This window comes from Cucurbita pepo, chromosome 12 (assembly GCF_057944985.1).
Source record: "Cucurbita pepo subsp. pepo isolate OVF chromosome 12, ASM5794498v1, whole genome shotgun sequence".
In the NCBI taxonomy this organism is placed as follows: domain Eukaryota; kingdom Viridiplantae; phylum Streptophyta; class Magnoliopsida; order Cucurbitales; family Cucurbitaceae; genus Cucurbita; species Cucurbita pepo.
In genome coordinates this window covers 14,574,544-14,598,907 of record NC_141809.1, presented here as the reverse complement: position 1 = coordinate 14,598,907, position 24,364 = coordinate 14,574,544, and the positions used below count along the sequence as shown (strand labels likewise).

General features: G+C 36.9%; 1 protein-coding gene across 2 annotated transcripts; it reads right to left on the bottom strand.

The window, feature by feature from the left end:
• Window positions 1–70: 70 nt before the first annotated feature.
• LOC111806939 (protein SPIRRIG) lies at window positions 71–20,301 on the bottom strand. 2 transcript variants are annotated; one of them, XM_023692481.2, is made up of 19 exons: window positions 19,543–20,301; window positions 17,588–17,657; window positions 17,348–17,433; window positions 16,333–16,468; window positions 16,190–16,246; window positions 15,599–15,775; window positions 13,807–13,998; window positions 13,561–13,626; window positions 12,081–12,195; window positions 10,713–11,881; window positions 9,859–10,555; window positions 9,649–9,751; window positions 8,432–9,546; window positions 6,517–8,167; window positions 3,346–6,390; window positions 2,914–3,222; window positions 2,455–2,761; window positions 2,011–2,157; window positions 71–1,810 (listed from the first exon to the last, which is right to left on the bottom strand). In XM_023692481.2, exons 1-19 carry the CDS (start codon window positions 19,710–19,712, stop codon window positions 635–637), a joined length of 10,788 nt encoding a protein of 3,595 aa, XP_023548249.2. In that variant the 5' UTR covers window positions 19,713–20,301; the 3' UTR covers window positions 71–634. The 2 variants fall into 2 exon arrangements, with proteins under 2 accessions (XP_023548249.2, XP_023548250.2); XM_023692482.2 differs by lacking the exons at window positions 15,599–15,775; window positions 16,190–16,246; window positions 16,333–16,468; ... (1 more) ...; window positions 17,588–17,657; window positions 19,543–20,301 and having other exon boundaries at window positions 13,561–13,597; window positions 13,807–13,947.
• Between the last annotated feature and the right edge of the window lie 4,063 nt (window positions 20,302–24,364).

Genomic DNA, 24,364 nt, shown 5'->3' with positions numbered 1-24,364 from the left:
CTACAGTAGTAAAGGCCATAGGCCATATAGAATATGTTGTTTCTAAACTTGCATATTTGATGACAATTGATAAAAGAAACAGTGTTCCATTGCAGCATACCAAGAGAACTTGTAACCAAAATGCATACAATGAGGGCCATAACACAGACCGACCATGCTGAGCCATATCAGTCTCACAGCCCACATCTCTCCTATATACACTTTCATAACAACATACTCATACCCTCTCACTCAATCAATACCTATTTACACCCAAAAACACTTAAGGGCAAAATCTAACATTCTCACTCAAAATCCGAGAACGCTCCTAAATTTCGCCCCGAAAATACACAAACCATGTCCAACCACACAATCCTACAGCCTGCTCCCAAATACACCACCTGCTTCATACTCTTCTTCATCAATTTCAGTAGTAACATTCATGCTATTATGTTCTTCATGTCTCAGATGTTAGTGTGATGTCGTCGTCGTGTTCACCGCCTGGCCAGCCCTGCGGTCATTTTACATCTGACATTGTATTTGATCATGCAGACAAGGACGACAATGACAAGACCATCGACGAGGTTGTCCAAGAAGAGTAGATCAAATATCAACTTGAAAGTTTGAGATATTTTCACTATTCCTGATTGTCATTTCACTTATTCAATGCAGCTGCTTTCAAGCTCTCACCTGGCAATGTCCATGAAACAACATGGCCACTGGAATCACCACTTAGTAACTGCTTTAAGTCACTTGTTAGGTGAAGCGCAGTCACTGGATGCTTGTGAAATTTCAGTATCTTGTGAAGAATTAATCGATACTCCGGTACCTTATTGTCGAGATTCAGACCAACCATGCTACTACCAGTAGATTTTACCTGAGAGGAGGAAGGATTGGAGTAATGAACCTTTTGCCACACCTTCACCGCACCACTCTGATGACCCGTTGCGTACCAATTTGTATTCATCCAATCAGAAAACGTACCGCTCGTTATTGAAAAAATGGAATCCGAGGGCAACTGGGACGTGTTAACCATTGCAAGGCAATCCCCATTGATGCTCCAAACTGCAAGCAGAATTCCAGCTGCAGTCACAACCTCCCCAGTTAAGTCATTAACAAAAATTGCGGAGACAGCAGTTGGGAACTTAGGAAGCTGCCTGACAAAGACCAGGGAGCTCAGATCCCATATAATGACAGTGCAATCATCTGATCCACTGGCGATCAGCATGTAAGGCTGACTAACGTAAAGGCATGTTACTTTTGCAGTGTGAGCAGAAAATGCCTTCTCCAACTGCAATTTTCTAACGAGACGGGGCGCGTGTTTGGTAATTCTCCAAACCCAAACCAGCCCGTCATCAGCCCCTGTTACCAGAATACGGCCATCGTGACTAACCCCAGCACACTGAATTTGGTTACCCTCGTGAAGATTTTCATGGGTAGATAGGAGTCTGTCCTGATCATAGCTCAAAAATCTCAAACTTCGGTCTGGGAATCCCCATGCAACATACTTGGTGTATGATCTTGGTTTAAGCAACGTATTGGATCCTGCCACAAGAACTTTCTCATTTAAAGTGACAATCTGGGTTACACATGACAAACTCTTACGAATTTCATGAGGGACAAGGAGATTAGAATGCTTGAGTGGATGAGGAAACTTTCTGTCACCCCGCCTTTTGACATGGGGCTTAAGGAAAAGTTGTTTGGGTGTCTGCCCAAAGTGATTAATCTGTGCTAAAATGGAGGCTTTCATTGCAGGATCAGTCACTGAATCTATATCCACGCTCCCCTCATATGTGTAATGGTAGAAAACATTGGTAGCTTCCTCTGCTGCCTGTCAAATGCAAAACATCCAACAGTTAAGAAATTTTCCTGTTAACAGAAGTGAAGATAAAGTGACATGCTCCACTGCTGAAGTGCAGTGTTGTGACACAGTTAAACTTCGAGACTGCTTAATAGTTCGATGTCGTTTTTACAAGAAAATTAAACGACGACATAGATTGAAGAGCGAAGGTTCTCAACATCAAAACCCACCTTCCCTCTCTGTTTACATCCAAAGATGAGGTCTATCCAATGATGCAAATTTTCCGAAACAAAGTCAGACTCCAATGCTTCTCTATGTTTCCTGATGAACTCCTTAGCACTGCCATTGGCCCATGGAGGTAAGACAACGTCACCAACCTAGCAAAAAAACCATGTCCAATGATAAACAATGTGGTGGGGAAGGGATGATTCTTAAGATTGTAAAATAGTTGCTAGCAGTTGGTTTTGGTTCAGTTTTGTTTCTACTTTTGTCGCTGGAAGCATTTTGAATTAACAATTTATTGCTCCAACTCCTTCCCCATGATCACACACAGCCAAACCCCCACCAATCCAGTGATAGACTATAATACGTCAGCAACTTTTAAGGGTATGCCATAGAAGTAAGCAAAAAAGATATTAGATACGAAGAATAACAAATAAAAAAAGTGTAGAAACCTTTTCTCCAGATTGTTTCTCTCCCAAGTCAAGATTGAACCTATTTTCGAGGAACTCGGGCATGTAAAAGAATTCTGGAATGAGCTCCTTCACGTCTGATGTGTTTCCCTTTCCAGCTGCGCTTAACCAAGTATCTCTAATGCTGTTGAAAAGACGATCAGCATGATCAAACTGCCCTCCTTGAAGCTTTTGATTCTCTGCACTAAATGGTGGGAGCCGTAGCAGATAAAAGAGGACAATTCCAGCACTAGAATAATGAGAACCATAGTGAAATTTTGGAACCTCCGGATCATCCCAACTCTCATATCTGAAGGCGAAGTTAAAAAAAGTTACATAAACACCTGATGTAAAAACACATTATAGAGTACCATAATGTGAACGTAAAACAGTAAAAAAAAAATATAAGTAGATTGAACACAAATATGAGATGTTAAACATAGTAGCTATAAGAGGGTTGACCTTTTCTTAAACTCCTCTTCTCCCTCGGATGTCTGACAACCCATTGGTTTAGCAAGCATGCGAAATGTTTTTGGATTTGTCAAGTCCAAGTTTTCACTTTCATAATCAGCAAGGACCCAAGGGAACACCGGATACTGTGTAAGATCGCTGTATCCTCGTCCTGCCAAGGTATTGAGATGCATAAGATATTGAAAATTGCTTATTTCACCATTTTGCCACCTTTTAGAAAATGATTTGGCCATTATCTTAAAAAGACGACTGCCTTCGCTGCTCTCTTGTTTGGTTGTTCCAGAGATTGTAGTGTCCAACCTGAGAGAAGGATAAGTTCATGTCAGAAGTTTCAAATAAGAAGTGACTGTGCATTATAAGTACCAATAGACAAGGCAAAAGTTATAGCAATGAATGGTTTAGATATTGATAGTTTATTCCTACATGCTGTTTCTAGGAAGATTGATGGCAACAAGATTTTTGAAGACTTCTTCTCTCTCCTTTTTGTGGAAGACCAGGAGGTCATTGCATCCATCCATGCTGAATATTTCAACAGCAACTGGTCGCAGCTGATAATCTCGCTTCAAAATCTCGTGAACACTGTCGAGCTTCCACATACGCCAAGGATGAGGTAGATTACCGCTGCTGCCTACTTTCTCCTTTCCCCAAGCACCACCACTATAGGCCCATGCTCTTCCTCCAGACCATGACTTAACTGTACCTCCCCAAGACGAGGTTGACTTGGACTGCAAATCCATACTTCCCATACAATCCTTCTTTACACCCAAAGCCTGATCAATAACCGACAGTTCATCTTCACATTCTTTCTCACAAATGCATCCAGAGTCATTGATGTAGAAATTCTCAATCACATACAGACAAAGTTCACCAATCAGGAAGATACCATCATGTTTGTCAAGACCAATGACTCGCTCGCAGTTATAGCGAAATCGTATTTTTTCAAGAGGCTCCAAATATGGTCTGATAAGGTACTCACCATCATTATGTAATTCTTTTACATATTTATCATCGCTAACTTTTACCTCATCGATTTTGGCAGAAGATGATTGTCTAGGGGATCCTAGGTCAGATCTTCCTTGTATGCTCTCTGCTAGTGGAATAGAAACAGCACTAGACTTGGCGCCAAACTCAAGTGCAGAGTGAAGACTTGCATCATTTACACTACTAGCTCTATCATCATTCCATCCATTTTTAACAGATGCTTCATCCCTGACATCATCTGATTCAAACATAGGTTCCTCAAACAGGTCACTATCCGAATCATTCTGTTTGACATTATCATTTAAAAGATGAAAATAGGGTTCTCTATCTCTATCAGAAGCATCAAGGCCATTTCCTCCTTTTATCAGCTCTGCTTCTTTCAGTTCAAACTTTCCATCAAGAGCATTTTGAATGGTATCTATCTTCAATTTACTACGCTCTAGTTTCTTGCGCATTCTATATGGACCCTCTATAGGACAGAGCTGCCATTCAGGATCTTCTTTCACAGAAGATATGGATATTGGAAATATACCGCGCTCATGAACAAGTTGCTGGAGATGACTTTTCCATTCACTCTCAGCATGTAGAACCCATCCATACTTATCCTGACGAAGTACTCTTAATTCGGTAGAGATTGAGTTGCGAAGTAAGTCCAGAGCATACCTCCGCTCTTTAACTTGCTCCCAGTGTCTCATATCCAACTTAGAAATATCTCGAGATCTTCTCCCCATCTCCTTCTTACGTCGACCCTCTATTGCCTTTATCCTCACTCCAGGAAATTTTGCAGATCCAGAAATATACTGCCCCCACATTATAGCAGCACAGTTTTCCATTACTTTATTTACCATCTGTTCAGAGGTCTGAAGCCAGTCGAAGAAGTCAGACAAGTTTTCAGTCAGCAATTTGTCAAAGCCTCCATGTAAGACATCCGAAGACTGTCCAAAGTTTGATCTGGTCACGAGAAAATCCTCGAAGGCAGGCCGTCGATGCACCAGAAGATATCTGACAACATCAACTGCCATGTTCTGAACATATTGCCTGGAGTCACGAAGTAGAGCTATTAAATTGACACAAAGACAGCAATTTAGATCAGTATCAACATTGCTTGGACAGAAGATAATTCTTCTGTGAGCAACTAATAACTGTAAGACGGTGCAGATATCAATTCCAGAATCACCATGATATGATGAACTGAATGATCTTTTCTTGGGTTCCATTAGTAAGCCCAAGCTAGAAAGGAGACCATCTTCTCCAATAGAGGTCAAGAATGATGGGAGGAAGCAATACATAATAATTCGAGTGGTATTCTTCAAAATTGAATGTACATAAGCATCAAGTTGCTTGTTTCCTCTTGCAATAGATAAAAGACCTTTTCCAGAAGGAGATAGTTCTATTCGACCATCCTTGTTTGACAGTTGCAACATAGAAAGCAAGAATTCAAGAGTTTTTAGCACACCAGCAGGTTGAGGAAAGGCACCCATATATACACGATCAACAATCATCCAGCAAAATGCATCTAAATTTGCAGTCCAGCGAGTTTTGTCCAGTTTTTTTTCATCTTCTTCATCATCCCGCAGAAGGCGCCTTTCAAGGAAGTTCATCAGTCTGCTAAGACACAAACCCTGAAAGACTAACATAGATTCTGTATCAACATATAAAGGAACATTTTCCAAGATGCTCTCTACGACTGGTGCTGCCTTAATCTGCTCAGTCAAAATATCTGAAAGAACTTCAGCCATAAAATCCAAGACTGCAGTAGCAGCAGCAGAACAAGGACCACCTCCATAACCAGAATCATCCATTTCAAGAAGTTGTGTAGGGCTAACTGAAAAGAAAGTATTTGCAGCTGGATGTCCTTGAGAAGTAAACTTCAGATCTGACGATGGATCAAATGCTACGGCTGATGCAAAAGATTCCACAGATGGTGGAGCAACTGAAGGAGGTTTTAATTCACTATTACTTGAACTCCCAAGCCAAGATGTCAATGCAATAACTGGAGATGATGAGTGTGTGAGAGGGACTCGATAATTAGATTTCTCTGACAGGATAGGAGAATCAATTAGAGTTAGAGAAACAGAGCTATGAGAATCAATTGGTTGTGAGTGTTCCACAGCATCTTTTCTTGTTCTGATGTTAAACTCGTTTGTACTGGACGTGACAGACTCCTGGTCAATATTTTCACCTTCTAAGCTCTCAGCAACCTGAAAATCATGCTCTGATTTTCTTGGCAGTTGAGGAGAAGGAATAGTATTATTCACCTCTTTACGACTAGACTCATTTTGCGGCGCAACAGTATCATCAGAGCTAGTACTTGCCTGCCCTTGAGGGAAACTTCCAACACTGATGGACGTTTTCACAGACAAATCTTGTTCCTGTGGCATGCTAGTGAAGGTGTTCTGTGAACTACTAGCATCATCACAATCATTTGAGTTCTTGTCCTCAGTCTTTAATGATAGCTCTTTAGCCATCTTCACAGCACAAGCAGCCCTGTAGGATGGTGATCAAGGAAAATCTAAGTCAGTAAAAACACCATTCAATGAGACTGTGCCTGGAACTTTTTAAACAAAAATGAAGCAAAGTAAGAGCAATTGAGAATGGTATCCAAAGACAAACCTGACACAAGAAAAGTAAAGGTCAACACAGCTTTCAAAAAAATCTGTTCGTCTGCAAACTGCAGAAAAAGGATGGCACATTTTTGCCAGATCAACCATAAACCTAAGGACAGAGGTTGCAGCAGCAGGGGCTGATGCCTGCCCACCCATTAGACGAGCAGCATACGTCTTATGCATCAGAGCTTCACCTTGAAGCTCTCCCGCATTGTCTGCATTCCCCTCTGCAAGTTCAGCCACAAGGCCAGCACTAGCCTGGGAAAGATTACCATTTTGGTGGGCAAGCATTGTCTGAACACTTAACCTATCAAATGTGGATTTTGCCATTGCAATTACAGGTTCCAGAAGATCCACAAATTTCAGTTCCACAAAACTTCCGTCACTTGGCATAAGGGCATGAAAGTCTAGCATCCGGACTTCAGGTAGTCTAGGATAAACTGGCTTTCCAAATATCAGGCAGAAAAGGATATAATATATATCAGGGGAATCATAGAAATTGGGAAGGACACGCACCAAACCTTGATAACCTCCACTTGTACGGAACTTAAGTGCAAACGTAGGTGAGGAGGTAAGACATACCCCAAGAAGTGTCATGATCCATCTCATGCTAGAAGGATGAGCAGCTTCATCAAGAAAATATGTTATCAACTTGGACGAAACAATTTTATGCCATTGCTCTAGCAGATCTTCTGATTTTATAGTCACTTGCAAATCAATAAGCATTTCTAACAACATATTTCTCACAATCACATGCTTTCCCATGGACTCCCGCAAAATTGGTCGCTTTGATGTCAGTTGAGGTGGATCAAATGTCATGATCACAAACTTGACTACAAGCTCCAATTCAGAAACCAAAAAACCATCTTCTAAAATGACTCCAAGCAAGACAACTAATTTCTCCAACACAGGAACCTCAACATCCCCCCGCTGCAAAGTCACTAATAAATGCTGAACAAGGTTGATTCGGCGAAGAACTGTAAGGTTGTGGTTCCTGTACCGGTGCATCGAGACTAGATGCTCAAGAAAACCCAGGAGGGCAATTTGGATTGTGACGGGGGCTGTTACCCACAATGTCCAGTCAAGTAAGACATGCTCAACCATATCTGGATTTGACAATACAACACAATTTGAAGTTTCACCTGGTACTTCAGGATTTTCTAGCTCTGAAATATGACTATATGAATCTTTCTGAGCAGAAAAATCATCCAAGTCACCATGTGATCCGTTAGAGGAAACTTCATCACGCAATTTTGATAAACTAAGCTCATCATAACTGGTCTCCCGAAAAGAATTAATCGACAAGAAATTAGTGTGAACACTTTCCAACTTTTTTGGCTCCGCAAATGAAGCTTCACATGCTGCAATCTGGAAAAAGATTTCTAGTGACTGCATGTCAAACAGTGACATCCGTCGGTGCAGAAAAAGAGCCAGTAAATGATATCCTCTGTACGTCTGCATGTCCCTTACGTTCTGCGGATTTTGATGAAGTGCACATGCAAGTAATGTTAGGGCCATGTGCAGCATATCCCTTGTCTCAGAAGCTTCAACAAGGGCAAGGATAACAGTCATCCCACCAACCGGACGTATAGTGTTACCAATTATACATTGCTTACAAATAAAAACGTCTCCATGAAGGCGTCCAAAACGGGGAATACCTGAAGAAAACATTCCAAAGAAAAAAAGAGTGAACATAATCCTTCAATGATGTAATATCTTCATCAATACAAGGCCCAATTACTTTCAGTACAAACCACAGCTAAATTTCAACTTAAATGTAAAACTTATGTTCATCAACTTGGTTTCCTACCCACAAAAATCTTGCAACGATGTTATTACAAAACCCAACTGCTTTCAGAATAATCCATAGCAAAAATTTAAACTTGAATGCAAAACTTAGTTTGTCTAACTTTGTTTCTTACCCCCAATAGGAGAAGCAGCAGCCGACATCGGATCTACTAGATTGAACATAGATAAAACTCCTGATGCTCGCATCGCTTCGCCTGATGTTCCATCAAATGCGAATATTAATTTCTTTCCTGAGAGCTGTAAGGAAAGATTCCCTAGTCTCTCCATATCCCAAACTATCCCACTACCATCTCCCCTTGTATCCCCCAACTTGTTTGCGCCCTCATGCTTCTGCATATTGTGGGTCAAAGCTAAGTCAGCATCTAATGAATCTAAAATAGCCATGGTACCACCACCGCAAGCCTGGTTTGGCACAAAACGCAAAAGATCTGTGTCTTGGAAAATCCCTCTATATCCTCTACCAAGTATGTACATGAAACATATGCAGCCTGGAGTAAGGACCTCTTCGAAAAGATAGCAGGAACGGAGCTTCCAATGCATGTCACTAACTTTAGCACACGCAACAGGGGTACCAATGTTGACCTGTAAAGGTTTTCCGACAGGAGAGGGTGCATAGCCCAGTTTCCCAGTGTGTTTCAGCTTTCCATTAAGATACACATAAGCAATACTAGCTTGGAATAGTCCAGCTAGAGCATTTGGTTTGCTGTGAACAACTGCAAGGTGATGCCATCTGCCTTCCTCAAGCTCAATACCAGAAAATGATAGTGAGGAAGAGTTGCTAGTGGCAAGGGTTAGAATACCATCCTCCTGCAGATAAAGCTCGGCATAAAATGTATTGTCGCTGTTTGCAGCACCAACAGAAAATATACGGAGAATTTGCTGCTCCTGGGGCTGAGCACTTTTGGCAGTCAATCTCTTTGACGGGCCTACTTTTGAGAGTTCAAACTCTTTTCCTTGAGATTTAAGGAAATTGTGGAATTGAAACCAGCAAACGAAAGAGTAACCAGCAGCTGGAGGCCATGATCTTTCTCCAAGAGATACTTGAATAGAGGCATGCCCAATCTTACTCATATCCATCTCTATAAATGGTGCCATAGCAAGACTCTCTGATGCCATATCTTCCATATGAGCCAACCTTTCCATCATGTCAATAAGAATATGACCCGACTTCAGCAATCTCAATTGGAGAACAAATCTAATTAGCATTTGAAGATCTGACGCAGATAACCTATCACGAGGAAACAGAAATTACTCGCAATAGAAAAACTGAACAAATACTAAACTGAATTAGTCGTATAATATGAAAAAGTAACGTGTCATAAATTTCAACCTATATGCCCCAAGAACTTCCACTATCTTCAGTGTATATGCAAGTAATGGAGATGATCCCAATAGGAAAGGACGAATTGTCTCCAATAGAAGTTCCACGCAGCCTTAACATTCCAGAAAAAGAAAAAAAACAAAAACAAAAACAAAGTCAGACTGCAAGAACATAAACTAGGTCTGATTAATTAAAAAGGCCAGTATGATTAATGCACACCTACTGAGGTGAGATTCTCCTTATTAAAGGGGCCAGCACGAGCAAGCTTTTCAATGATGCCAAGAACTTCCAACTGTACCTTGGGAGTAAAGAGCAATAGCAAACGGATGAGAACCCTAATAGCTCCAGCATTGTATACACGTTCTTTATTAGGATGAAAGGAACCCGATGGAGTTATCAAGTTAAAACTGGATGCATTGTTCTCCATGGAACTTGATGATGGAGCATCTTCTAATTTGAAGTATGGTGGTAGAACCATCTCAAGAGAAACTTCCAACAGTAACTGTATGACTTTCTTTTCGAACTCCACACATATCAGGCCAGACTCAGACAGAAGATCACTAAATGTTTGAGACAAAATAACTGTGTGCAGTTTTGTCCTGTTCAAAGCATTATCATGCACTCCAGCTGTCGCAACACGCATTAAGTACTTAAATACCTTGATTCGATCCTCAACTGGACACTGATATGAGTCACCTCCTCTTTGAAAACTATGAAGTGTAGTAAGCAAAAGAGAAAACCCAGTCACTTCACCAAAGATCCTCTGTGCAGAATTATTAACTCCCAGAATGCGCCACAAGGTCCCCATTGTTTCACATTTTGCCTCATTATGAAGTCCATATTGAGATCCTGAAATGCTGGTGACCATTCCACTTTTCAGAATTTCAACAATGGCACTTAATTCTTCGGGATGAGCCTGGTAAGAAGAAAGGAAAAAATCAAATTTTGTAGTATAAACACACTCGTTTAGGCAATATTAACTAACTTTGTAAATAATTTATACATGAAAAGCGAGGAATGAGATTTATGTCCAAATGGCCGTTCATTACGACACCATTTTAAGAAGATAGTACCTGCGCAGTATCTTCTATGATCAAACATGACAACAGCCTGAGAACCCCTTGACGATGTATATTAGATACTAGAAATGGAAGGACAATGGCCACACCATTAGATGATCGAAATGACGTTTGACTGACTTCAGCTTTCTTCAGTAAGGAGACGATACAATCCCATGCAACAGTAGCAGTACTCTGAACTTCAAAAATAGGGAACTTCCCAGAGACACCAGATTCCAACAACTTGGGTGAAGCAAGAATTGTGTCCTTATTGTCCAAATGCTTCTTGAAGCTGCTGTTGCTGGATGGTTGGGGAAAGTTACCAACACGCTGGTCAGGACCCTGAAAAAACTTGTGCTGCTTCAAATCATCCAACAAAACCTCCAGCACACCAACTTCTCGCAGGACCTTCTTATAATGATGGTCAAATGACAATAGTTTTACAAAAAAGGATAGTATGGTGTGCTTTAATTCCGACATTATTGGCTGCTGCAACAAACAACACAGTGAAAGCAATTCCTGTTCGGGTACACAATTCACAACAGTGACAGCATATTCAAGAATTTTTAAAATAATCTCTTGCAATGATGAAGGAAAACCAGCCATATTCAGGATGAGAAGTGGAACGGTTCGTAACTGCTGGCACAACTTATAATTTTCCAAATGACTAGAAAATATTCTGAACATTCTATTTAAAACTTCGGCCTGCAATTCTCTGTTATCTGCCTTCAGGAAAATATCTTGCAACATTTGAACAGCTTCTAGATCTTTTACTTTATTATTGCCTTCCTCCCAAAGATCATCAGTAATCCGATCAGACGTGGATGTTTTGCTTCTGCTATGGTCAGTGCTTCTGGAATGAGTAGATTTAGATCTTTTTCCGGTAGATGAACACTCAGATTCCTGCGGACCAGTTTGGGCTAGATTTACCAGAGCATCAAGCAACCTTGACAATGTAGGGGAAAGTTGCAGGGAAGAGGCATCTCGTTCCATATAATCTTGCTTTTCTTTATCACTTATTTGGGATACATATGCGGCTTGAATGTGATCATGTGGTAGACTAGATTTTATAGACTGAGAAGCTGGACCCGTTGGCAATGTAGAAAGAATCAATGCAAACTGGACAAGAAAGTGATAACCGTGAGCATTGCGTATATCCTCCCTGAGATTTATACCATTGGCCTCTGCAAGTTAAAATTGCAACAAAAGCAGCAGTTAAAAGTATTAAACGTACACTAGCTATAGTAATTAAAATTGCCAAAGATTTAGAAGAAATGTTTTTATTAAGACAAATCTTTGTGACATTAATATCACGGATGCATCAAACCTATCAGGCTGGTTACTAAATTGGTCGAGTTAATGATCAAAAGACAAGTTACTTACCAGGCCTATGTGACAATCTCACGCACTCAAGTAGCAAGTCCACTATCCCCATAGTATAAGCAGAGTCACCACAGTTAGGATTGTAATCCTTCACTGCCATTAAAAGAATTTTTATCTGCACATAGAATCACCATAATGACAATCACATGCTTCTGATAAACTAGAAAATTTAAGCATATGGAATGAAAGGTAAACAACAAAGCATACAACTAGGCCAAAGAATCCAAGAGGGCAATGGTTCTTCCCAAAAGTCCTGTCTCCACCATTTTTGCACAGGGAGGCCCTCATTGTTTTGACTTCCATATCCATAGGAATCAAGAAAGAAACAATAGTACGTCTTTGGGCTTATAATTAGTGAGAAGATGTGAGGATTGCGTTGCATTTTAATACATTCATCATGGCATTTTAGAACAGGACTTGTTCAAGTAGGTTGTAAATTTATTTTATATTTAACCATCATCTTTTATGGTCAAAAGTTGGGGTATTTTTGTGTAAGTTTCTGCACTCAGTTTTGGCCAGACTACTTTTTGGGAAGACACTTCTCCGTACTACAGATGGAACAGTGTGGGGGTAGAATTGTGGATGCCCTCCCCTTACCCAATTTTGTGGAAAAATATATAAATTATTTAATATTTTAAATTTATAATTCAATATAAAATATAAACATAGATTACTGATTTAAAAAATCAAGAATCGTGGATCAGGGGCGGGGACCCTGTCCTTAAAAAGAAAAGGAAAAATATTTCCCTCATCCCTGACACTAACTGCATTTTGAACGGAGACTCCACGAGGTCACTTGAAGCCTTCTTGTGGTCTCTACTTTCTACTCTCATCCTCTTGTTAAGGTTAGTTTCTTGTTCATAAAAAGTAGTAATAATAACAATAATAATTAAATAAAATAAAATTCTAGTAATAAGTTGCCATCCCAACCAAACATCATGCCGGAGGATATATATATATATATATTCTCGCCATTACCAATTCTTAAAGAAAGAAACCTAGAGAAAACGTCTTTTTTCTCCAAGATAGTCCACCATGAAAAAACCAAACAAAATCTATTAGCCTATAATAGTTATCCATCACCTCATGCCTAACTCAGGTTGTTCTACTGGAAATCTCAAGGCAGTTTTCCCAACAACCCATCGTTCTTTCTTATACAATTCATGGCCAAGCCACCATAAGACGAAGTTTTAGAAACTTCATTCACTCGACCACGTGTTTCAAATCCCATTACCACTGCCAAGGAAAATTTTAGCTGCTTCTCAATTTCATTTACCCCTATTCTTGAAGTTGGACTCTTGTGTCCTTTATTAGGATCAGATACAATGCTCAAGAAAATGGTTAGGTTCCTACATCTTACAAACATGTGCAAAAAAAATGAGGATTCTTTCTGGCGACAAAGAAAGATTTACATATTTCAATGACTTCAAGCGCTAATATTCAAGAATTAAAATGTCTGTATATCATGAAAAATACATACCAAGTGATGTTTGCGTATATATTTGGCAGTACTTCCACTGTCATTGACCAGAAGAAGATTAGAAATCTGAAAAGTTCATCAGAAAGAAGAAAAGGCACATCTGAATATAATATCTAAACAATGAGAAAAATGCATGTGAGAAGCTAGACTCCCACAAATAAAATTTAAAAAAAAAATCCATAATAAATATCCTGTAATGAATAACATTAACAACATAAAAGATGAAGCAATATTCAATTAGCTAACCTGCATAGCATGTCTATGAAGTTGAATATTGTGCAGTGGAACAAGACCCTCCTTATACTGAGAGAAGGCTGTCAAAGACCCATTTACAACCATCTGAAAAAGCATCTGAAGGGAATCGTCCTCGATCAAACTCTGGGCACCTGATGGATGGGTGGCTAGAGCCTTCATGATATGAACAACACTACCCTCAACCTACATGAGAAACATGAAAATAGGTAAGATCATCAAAAGCACAAGCCAAAATGAAGCAGGAAGCAAAGAAATATAAAATTTTACACCGGAACATAAAGTGCATGGTTTTTCTTTTAAACCAGAAACGAGAATTTTTCATAGATATAATGAAAGAGATTAATGTTCAAAAGATACAAAACTCTACAAAGGAATGAAAAGAAACACTGAGAAGGACTACAAAGGATATAAATAACAATCCAAATAAAACGAAGTCCTCTTCATCAAAGAACCAAAACAACGAAATAGAAGCCAAGACCACTGAGTCCTGAACAAACTAAATAGAAGGAGGGTGGAGTCCTGGGAAATGGAAGAACATTGATCTTCGAAGCTGAAAAGAAAGCCTAAAACAACCAGAATATACTGACCAAAAACTGAAACCTATAGAAGCATAATCAAATTTTGAAAAGGAGAGCCAACTCAAAAATGCCCAACCGAGAAGGCTACAAGCCCCAAAAATCTTCCAAAAAATGGCTTCATTAAACCATGTTCTCCCTCCGAATGCTTGCAGTTCCATAAAGATTGATCATCCTCCCATAAAACTCATTAAGAATAATAGTAAGGCACAGAATAAGGAACTCTCCAGCAACGTGGTCCAAAAGAAAAAGAAATCTCAAAACTCAGAACAAAAACTTTGATGCCCTTAAAGAATCTACTAATTGAGAATCCTTTAGACGAAAGAGAGGCAGAAAAATAAGTAAGAATTCCTGGATACCTTTCAAAGTGGGGACCGTCCATGGCGACAGACATGTAAGCTTGAATAGCTCAGAATGGAATAAAAAATGGGAGATTAAATTAAAGAGCCAACTCTTGTCTCTAGATTTTTCTACCATATTGCAATCTAGAACGAAAGAAATGACAGCAGAAACAGACGGTAGAAATGTGGTGAGCCATAAGGACCTAAAAGCTACAGCGATTAGTTTTTCCAGGTTCTTTATAGAGGTGGAAGGTTTCTACCTTACAGGACTGATTGAAGTCCAATCCCTACCACTAACAGTTCTTGGCCTCAGAGGCCTTGAAGAAGAGAAAATGTGGAGGGTTGTGAAGGAGTTTGAGATCCTCTAAAGTATCAAGCCTTGATGGTTATTCAGTGAGTCCTTTAAAATTGAAGAAACCCCTAGAAGATAAGTTGCTACTTTTGGAGTAGATACTTTTAAGTGGATAACTTGCACCCTAGAAGAGGACCTGATTGGGAATATGGACTATCATTTCCTTTCACATGGGAGGACGTACTTTCTTCGCCTTCCTTTTGTATTTCCTTCTAGTCCAATAAATAGTTTCTTATCCCAAATGAGTAACATCAACATCAAGATGTCATAAGAGGGAAATGCTAAACACAACTATGAAAATTTTTGAACTTCCAATATCTTTCAGATTAAAAATCTAACAATCGCCAAATACCAAATATATATCAAGAAAACAGTTTTGGATGTTCTAAGCTGAAATAAAAATGAAAAGGAGAGAGAGAAAAAAAAAGATACATCATTATATCAGGTTCATCTGCTCATACACAAGCACATGGCCAAAAAAATAATAATAAAAAAGAAAAAAAATTAGAAGTTACCTCAAGCCGGCGGCCTTGTCCACCACGACCATTGTGATCTTCACCAAAGACTGATTTTTCTTCATAACTAGCTGTCTTTTCCCTCTGATTGGCTTCATCAGGATCCAGGAGGGCATTGAGAATGTGAATTAGACAGCAGAATATACCCGAATCAAGAAGGGATTGCTTGTCAATAGGCTGCAAGTGATTGTCTGAAAAGTAAGATTCTAAGGAAGGACTCTGCACTGCTTGGTTTAATAGCATAAAAGAAACAGCCATCAAATTCCACAGCTCTTCGTTTCATGAAAGTAATATTGTCATGAAAGGAAAATATGGTTGCATACTTGTCCACCAAATATCTTTGCCTGAATATGTTTGTTACTTCAATTATATTACATAAGTCTTCTTCATATGTCAATTAAGATTGATACTTTATCAACAATGGGAAAGAAAACAAATTCAGAGAAAAGATCAGAGACCGAAGAATTCAATAGGACAGCAATACACACTGACACTAGAATGAATGATAAGAAATAAATAGATCACATTAATTTTCATGTAAAATAAAGATGCTGAACTTAAATAGAATCTCCCTAAGTTTAAGGAATATACCCCAGATATAAGGACTTCAACTGCAGTTAACAGATTTGCACCTGGACAAATAACATCCTGCAAAGAAGTTACGACTTAAGTTTGACTGAATAATATGTCTAATCGGTAATTTGGATGAGACAGCAAATCACTGTAGAGCAAACCTCGGCAACTTCTGTAAAATACTTTAGTACTTTTACTACATCCAAAGACCTTGTTTTACTGCTGATTTTTAGCTTCTCAATATCTGTAACAAATGCTCTTCCCACAACAAAAGAGAATATATGTGTTTCGACTATCCTGTAGTGCATCAAAACCCTCAAAGTCAGTGATAAACTCAAAAGAAAGAAGACTATATGTCATTAAAGAAACGTCTAAGCCAGACACCGACGCTCGTGACACTCTGTCATACAATAACATAAACTAGACTACCATTAAACTTAGAATTTGGACTTCTCAAATATCAGGTAAATGTAATATATCAAAGAAATTGATCCCATACTCAAATCGCTTAATTGATTGTCTCCTCAATTCAATATCAAAAGTCCACAAGTTGACCCTATATAGTCAAAGTGAAATCTCCTAATAATAAATCCGAAGTCTAAGACAAGACAATAATCTCAGAGAATCACCATAAATAAATTTGAAAATTTTAACCAAATACTTTAAGCTTTTGGGATTAAGAAGACAAGTTGATTCCATCATGTACCATCTAAACGCTAAAAGAATCTCAAACCTCTTTCACCAAGTTCTGTCAGTTCAGGTTGATGAACCATTTGTTATTACATTCTTATATCCAAGGCATGCATGAACCCGACATAACTTTCAATTGCGACTCCAGCCATGGATTTTGGAATATATAATCATTTGTGGTGGTTTAGTTTTTTGCATAAAATTTCAAATATGACTGGTTCTTAGACGAAAAAAATATAAAATAAACTTTTTTTTTCTTAAAGAGGTGCCAGGGCAGTTCTAATATCATTATCACCAAATAAAGCAGGTTACAAATAAGAGCTACAGGTTCATTATATCAAACAAAAAAGTATCATATATAGACTCTCATTGACGAGTATTTAAATTGGATACAGAGGAACAACGAAAAAAGATTTATCAATCAAAATACCAGCGCAAAAAGAAATATTCAACGTCAAGAGAGCAAGGCAGGAGTGGTAGTCATACAAAGTAACTAATTGAGCTACATTAGCATGTTGCTTCACTAATCTACAAAAAGTATCCACAGTCATATTCAAGGCCGCCTCTTTGTCCTGCATGGTTGATGAAGAAAGGGTAGCAATATCAGTTGTCTATCACAGCCAATACATTATCTTGTGGGTGGGTGCATATGAGTTGGGTTTCGGGGGGCAGAGAGGAGAACAAATAACATAAAAAGACCAATTAATTAGTACAGTCGTCAGTCACCTTTTCAGAGCTGGATGACCGAAATTCTTCCCAACAACGCTTGAAGTCCAATTCCAGTTCATGTCTGCTTCTGCTTAAAAATAAAAGGTACCATCAATACTAGAATGTATTGACAAATTCAATTAGCAAAATTAAAAAAGTATTAACAGAAGCCATAGACCCTTTTTCTAACTGATTTAGATTAGCTAACCGAAGTGCAAGTGAAAAGCACTGATAACTCCCCCAAAATATCCGAAGTCCCAAAGTTAAACGCAAAATTGACCTCAAAATATATGGGGGGAAGAAAGCAAGCATAAGTCACAATATATACCATTAGAACTGGAGCAACCAACCAAAAATGACACCTATCCTCTAAAACTATCTCCACCGAAAAATACAAACAAATGCTTACACTAACTAAAATTCCTTTACATACATCAATTCTTCTGCTGTGCACGAATAAGGCAAAAACCTCAACTTCTTAGGCATCCAACTAGACACCTCAAACAACAAAGTGCACCATCTACGAGAAATGGCCTTAAAACCCAATGGTTTGGAGGCAAAGAATGACAGCACCGGTTTTTTGGCATAACACTATATATCTATAACCTCTTACACTAACTAAAATAGAAAGGGAATCACAAATTTCATCTGAATATCAACCAAAGTCAACTGATAGGCTTCTAAAACCTAAAGGGGGAAGAAGTACTTAATGCTCCATGAAGCTCGTTCAAAACAAGAAGTAAACTCACAATACCTCTACCCCGGTAATAGTTGAAGAATAAAGATCACAATGCTGCCACAGGAGGGTTAAACAACCAGGACATAGTGAACGATCACACACCAAACGCCTTTTAGAACATTTCTAATGGGTAGAAATCAAAGTTGCTAGAAATAATACTAGTTTGTTGACTCCTAAGAAACCATGTTCTATTGACCAACATTTCTTTTATCAAACTCAGCATTATCAGTCCATGACACTTGTTTTCAATTTTAACAAACATGAGATTCTACACCGATACTAACACTGTGATCTTACTGTAATGAAAGGACAAAACCAGTGATTCTTGCCCATGATTTTCATTTTTCAGAAAATTTTGCATGCACAGTGTCAAATGATGCACAAACCCACCGCATCCATTTTGATGTAAGCTAAGTTTTCATATAACTTCTTCCCATCCTGTTTAGCCTAACGATTGAAGTTTGTATTGCTAGCATTATACAAGTGAGAGCTCCAAAGTTTGTGATTGGTTCAAATGCTTTTATTAAAGAGAGCAGAATAGTAGTAAGCTTTGAGTTTATCACCTAGCATGTTTATGGACTTTTTTTTTTACCTTTTTTTTTTTTTTTTTCAAAATCAAACGCTAAAAGAAACACAAGGTAGCTGAATTAGTCTATTTCTCCTTCACTACAACAACACCCAAAAGAAGGTAATAATGGGAGTCAGCCAGACAGAAGTTTTCTAAAGCATTTATCGTTTCAATTTTTGTTAATATAGAGAAGAGTGGGTTTTGACACATGGATAAAGGTGCAATTCCTTAATTTCCAGCTAACATGAACTCCCTAAGAATGTTATATCTCACAGGAAAACCACATAAACATATCAGAGCCAACAATGGTATAGATATTGGGGCATCGCAGGAGTACCATTAACAGTAACAAACAGTGTTCAAAAAATGAAATGGTATGGAATAAAAGTAAATTTTACGCACGTCAAACAAATTTCAAATAATCACACCACGAATCAAATGACAGATTCATTCACCATCGACACAAGCAACACGGAAGGCCAAGAACAGAAAACGAACATTAAATCAAAAATAGTAGACACTGTTCCTGCCAACGACACACACGAAATTTGAATTCAACCAGGAACTCAATTCACCATTCCCATCCAAAACCCACGGAATAAATGTCAAAAGTACAGCGATTTTGGGCAGATTAAATTAAGAAAGAAATAGAAAGTGGAAGCAGACCTTGCAGGAGATGAAGCGGAGTCAGGGCGACGAGCTGAGTAAGGCGCATGATTATCATGGGCGGAGGAAGAGTGTATGGAAGAAGAAGAGGAAGCAGAGGGAGCAGAACCATGAGACGGAGTTAACCCGACCTTCTCTTTGATGTCCTTAAGCAATGTAACCCATTTCATCGTTTTGCTTTAGGATCCTTGAACCATGCGAGCCTTCCGTTTTCATCCGCCGCCGGGTGCTTCCTCTCTAACCAGATCGGAACCCTTCTAGGCCAACCTAGAAGGATATCCTCAAACAACCCCACCAGCTCCAAATTCCTCAAAATGCCTCACAAAATCAAAACCAACCCAGCTCCTCTAAATGTCTCCTCTCCTCTCCTTTTCCAATCGATCAAATTGACACGGCAAGATCTAGAACACAACAGAAACCTATATTGATTCCGATTTCCACTGCTTCTTTGAAAAAAAATAATAATATATCTTTTTCCCAGAAATGTAATGTTATCCCTTAATCAATCGATGGCAGTAACAAAACGCGGATTTCCGTTAAGAGAAAGGAAAAAATACGGAGAAAAAAAAAAAAAACAAAACAAAACAGCCACAGCCACAGCCACAGCCACAGCCACCACTTCAAAATCTCTCTCTCTTCTGCGATTTTTTGTTTTTGGACAGCCACTCCGCGCCTTCTTTCTCGCCCTATATCCTTCCTTTCTTTCACCTTCTTCCTCCCTCCTCTATACACTTCCATTTTCCATTTCATTTCAATCTTTTTACATTCTCTCTCTCTATCTCTCTCTCTCTCTAAGACTGAACATGATCAACTGCGTCAACGTGGATTCCACGTCTACGATTTTGCCACGTGTCCATTCAACATTTACACTGGGCCCCGCTTCTTCTTTCTCTCGTGAGGGCTTTTGTGGTCTTTTCCTTTTTCTTTTTCTTTTTTTTTTGTTGTAATTCTTAGTTCATTAATTATTTTGATTCATCTCTTTTTGCCAAAATAAATACCTCTTTGGCTACCTTCAAATCTACGTCTTCTTTTTCTTTTTTTCTTCCCCTCTATTAATAATTTTATTTTTATAATAAATTTTTAATTAGGGTTATTCTATAAAAATATATTAAAAAAATAATTTAGTGATATAACTAAAGTTATATTTTTTAAAAGTTAATTTAAATATTGACGAGCCATCAAATTTATTTAAAATTAAAATTGTGTAAGTTTCGACATATAAATTTATTTATTTTATTGGTTGTTTTTGCTTCCTACTTTATTTTTTTTATTTTTTTTTCATTATTATGGTTGTTGGTAGTCACAATATGTAGTTGAATAATGATGAGTATAAATTAATATACTATAAAGTATAAAGCAAGTAAAACACAATATGAGAATATCTTCTGCTTTTTTATTTTTATCTATTTTTTTAATTATATTTCTCATGAACAAAAAATATAAATAAATTGACGTTTGTCCAATGGAGGCTTTTATGTAAATGGAGTAATTGTTAGACAATTATAATTTTATATTTTAAATTTAAAAATTAATATAAATTTTGTTATAAAAAATTATTGAATCCAAGAGATTCAATGAGAGAAAGTGGTGGGGGAGGGAGGATAGAGACAGGTACCTACCTAGGACTAGGAGTAAGTACACTAAATATAAATGGGATAAGAGATTTAAATTATTTTAACATATAAATTAAACTAATAAAAATATTCTTAATTTTGAAAAGTTTGAATAATACCTAATTTGAAAAAAAAAATTAAAAATATATTTAACATTTTGTTTTTAAAAAAATACCCATATACTTTTTTTTTTAATTCAAAAAGTTATTTAATGAAATTTTATAAGTAACATTTAACGTCATTTATCTTTATTTTTAAAAATTCAATTAATTACTATCATTAATATATGAATGAGAATTATATATTGATCCTCTCTTGACTTTTTAATATTATTTTTAAAATTTCTTGAGTATTTTTTAAAACTAATATTAACCGTAAATATATTTTTTTAATTTTTTAAAAGTTTTAAAGATCGTTTTGAAGCTTAAAAAAACATTTAAGTGTTTTTTAAGTTTAAAAAAAAAAAAATCAAAGGTATTTTTTAAATCTTCTTAAAAAGTTTGTATTTTTTAAACCCTCTTAAAATATTTTTGAAATAAAATATTAACAATTTCTATAAAATAATAAATAAAAAATAATAATTTTTTTAATTTTTATTTTTAAAATTTAGAGAGATCATTAAAATATTGGAAGTTTGTGGTGTTTCTTTTTTATAGATAGAATGCAAAGTTGGATAGTTATTAATTTAGCAAATATATATATATTATATCATATGTCCAACTCTTTGATAAAGACAATTCACAAATTACAACGTGCATATGCGGTGATAGATTAGGTGAAATTTGACCCGCAGGTGAGACTTAACATAAATGCAAGCAAAAGAATTTTATATTATTAATTTAAACTACTACCAAAAGAGTTATTATTATTATTATTATTAATTTAAAGATTAATTAGCTCACAATACAGGGTTTCTTCTTAATTATTTCTACTTACTACATTTTTTATTGTGTGGTTTAAATATTTACGTGGGGTTGATTATTATGCTTTGAATAATTAAATATGAAAAGCAACGTGTAAGATATACCTGCTCTCTTATGTATAATATAAAATTTTTGGTGGCTTAAAATAACACTTTTCTATATCTAGTTTTATTTGCAAGCTTTTAATTTTAATTGAATTTTTTAATTTAAAAACTCAATAACTTATAAATTTAATTTTATTATATAATAAATGTGGCTAAGATTTAATACGCTTTCTTAAATATATAGATTAATAGAGTAATTAAAGATTAAATGAACCTAGGTTATAAATATATAGTTCTTGAACTATAAATAAAAAAAAGGAGAAATTGTTGGGGGATTAAAGAAAATTATTGAACAAATAAAGTTATTAAAAGATGCATTTGCACATTCCTTTTATGCCCTTCACTAGCATTGGCTTGGCCCCTCGTGCCCCCACCTGAGTATCTACAAAAACACCCTTCAATATATTTTAATCACTCTTTATCAACCAAATAATTTTCTAAAAATGCCAATAAATAAATATATATATATATATTTTATGGTGTGAAATGATGATTTGGTACATGAATGTATTGGACGATGAAAGTCTCACGTCCGCTAATTTAGAGAATGATCATGGGTTTATAATTAAGGAATACTCCCTCCATTGGTATGAGACATTTTGGGAAATTCCAAAGCAAAGTCATGAGAGCTTAGCTCAAAGTGGACAATATCATACCATTGTGGAGAGTCGGCCATGAGAGCTTATGCTCAAAGTGGTCAATACCCTACCATTGTAGAGAGTCGTGTTCATCCAATAGAATGAATGAACCAATACTACATCCTAAAAATGAAATGTCTATAAAATATTTAAAAACTGGTGTTGGTTTGTGGGGAAATATAATGAAATGTCTAAAAGTTGTTAAAATCATATCATTGTGGAGAGTCGTGTTCATCCAACCGAATGAATAAACCATTACTCCATCCTAAAAATGAAATGTCTAGAAAATATTTAAAAACTCGTGTTGGTCCGTGAGGAAATATTCATTTAAAAGAGAGCAAAAATATATGTATTTATTTTGGGGATGACACGTGGAAGAAAATAATTTATTTATGGAGAGAGAGAAAAATGGGGCTGAAGAAGAGAGAAAAGGAAAGGAAAACAGAAAAGATATTTGGGTGTGGGTCCCACAGTGTGAAGAACGAGAAAAGAAGCGCGTGAAAGTGGGTCCCAACCAAATTTGATTACAGCACCACGATGCGGGCGAGAGAAGAGGCGTGATTTTATCCAATTTCCACTTTATTTATTTATTTTCATTTTAATAATTAAGTTTTTGTGGTTTAATAAATGCTTAAATTTTTATCCCCAACTTAGATAACATTCCACGTGTATTTTCATTGATTAATGTAATTAATTTAATTTCAAATTTCATCCATTTTCTACTCTAAATTCAACATGTTTAAACATACCATATCTGCACAACATATATAATATGATGTGATATTTGAGTAAATAAGTGATACATGAATGAATGAATAAATACTACATTTAAACGAGAGTGATCTTGATGATAAAGTGATTATATAGGAACTTTATGGTTAAACGTATTTTATTTTGAGCAATTCTATACTGAATGACCTCCTGTAAATTTTTCTGAGATGCACGTGAATGAAAATAAAACATGTTGGAATGACTCGTGTTAGTAGGTGAAAATACTATTCACTCTTAAGGAGCTAAGAGTAAGTAACGTGCTCATGTTGTAATACATGCAACATAATGGCCTTAACATTCTAGAATAACTCGTATTAGTTTGTGTGGATTGTCTTCACTTTTAAGAAACGAAAAATAGGTAATGTGACCATGTCGCAGAAAAACATCGGGACCATCATATGTCAAATCCACGTATGAGAGGTTCAAGTCGTTATAATTTATTTATTGTAATAAAAAAGAAAAAAGAAAGTGAATTTACGGCAAAAATATTGTTTATAGGATAAATAAAATTATTTTTTATTGCATGAAATAATCATTAAATATAATATTGAAATGGAAAATTACCTACAAATTTTAATTTAGGATAAGTTACTATATTCGGCCACCGCTGTATTATGACAAAAAATAATATTAAAGAAATAATGATAATCACAAAATGCCAATAACCACATTGGGGGCTGATCCAACCCTTGTGGGCCCATAGGCCACATCATAATTGGGCCGACAGCTGCAACCCTCATGGGCCTCGTGGTTTTTGGGCCCAACGTCTGTAT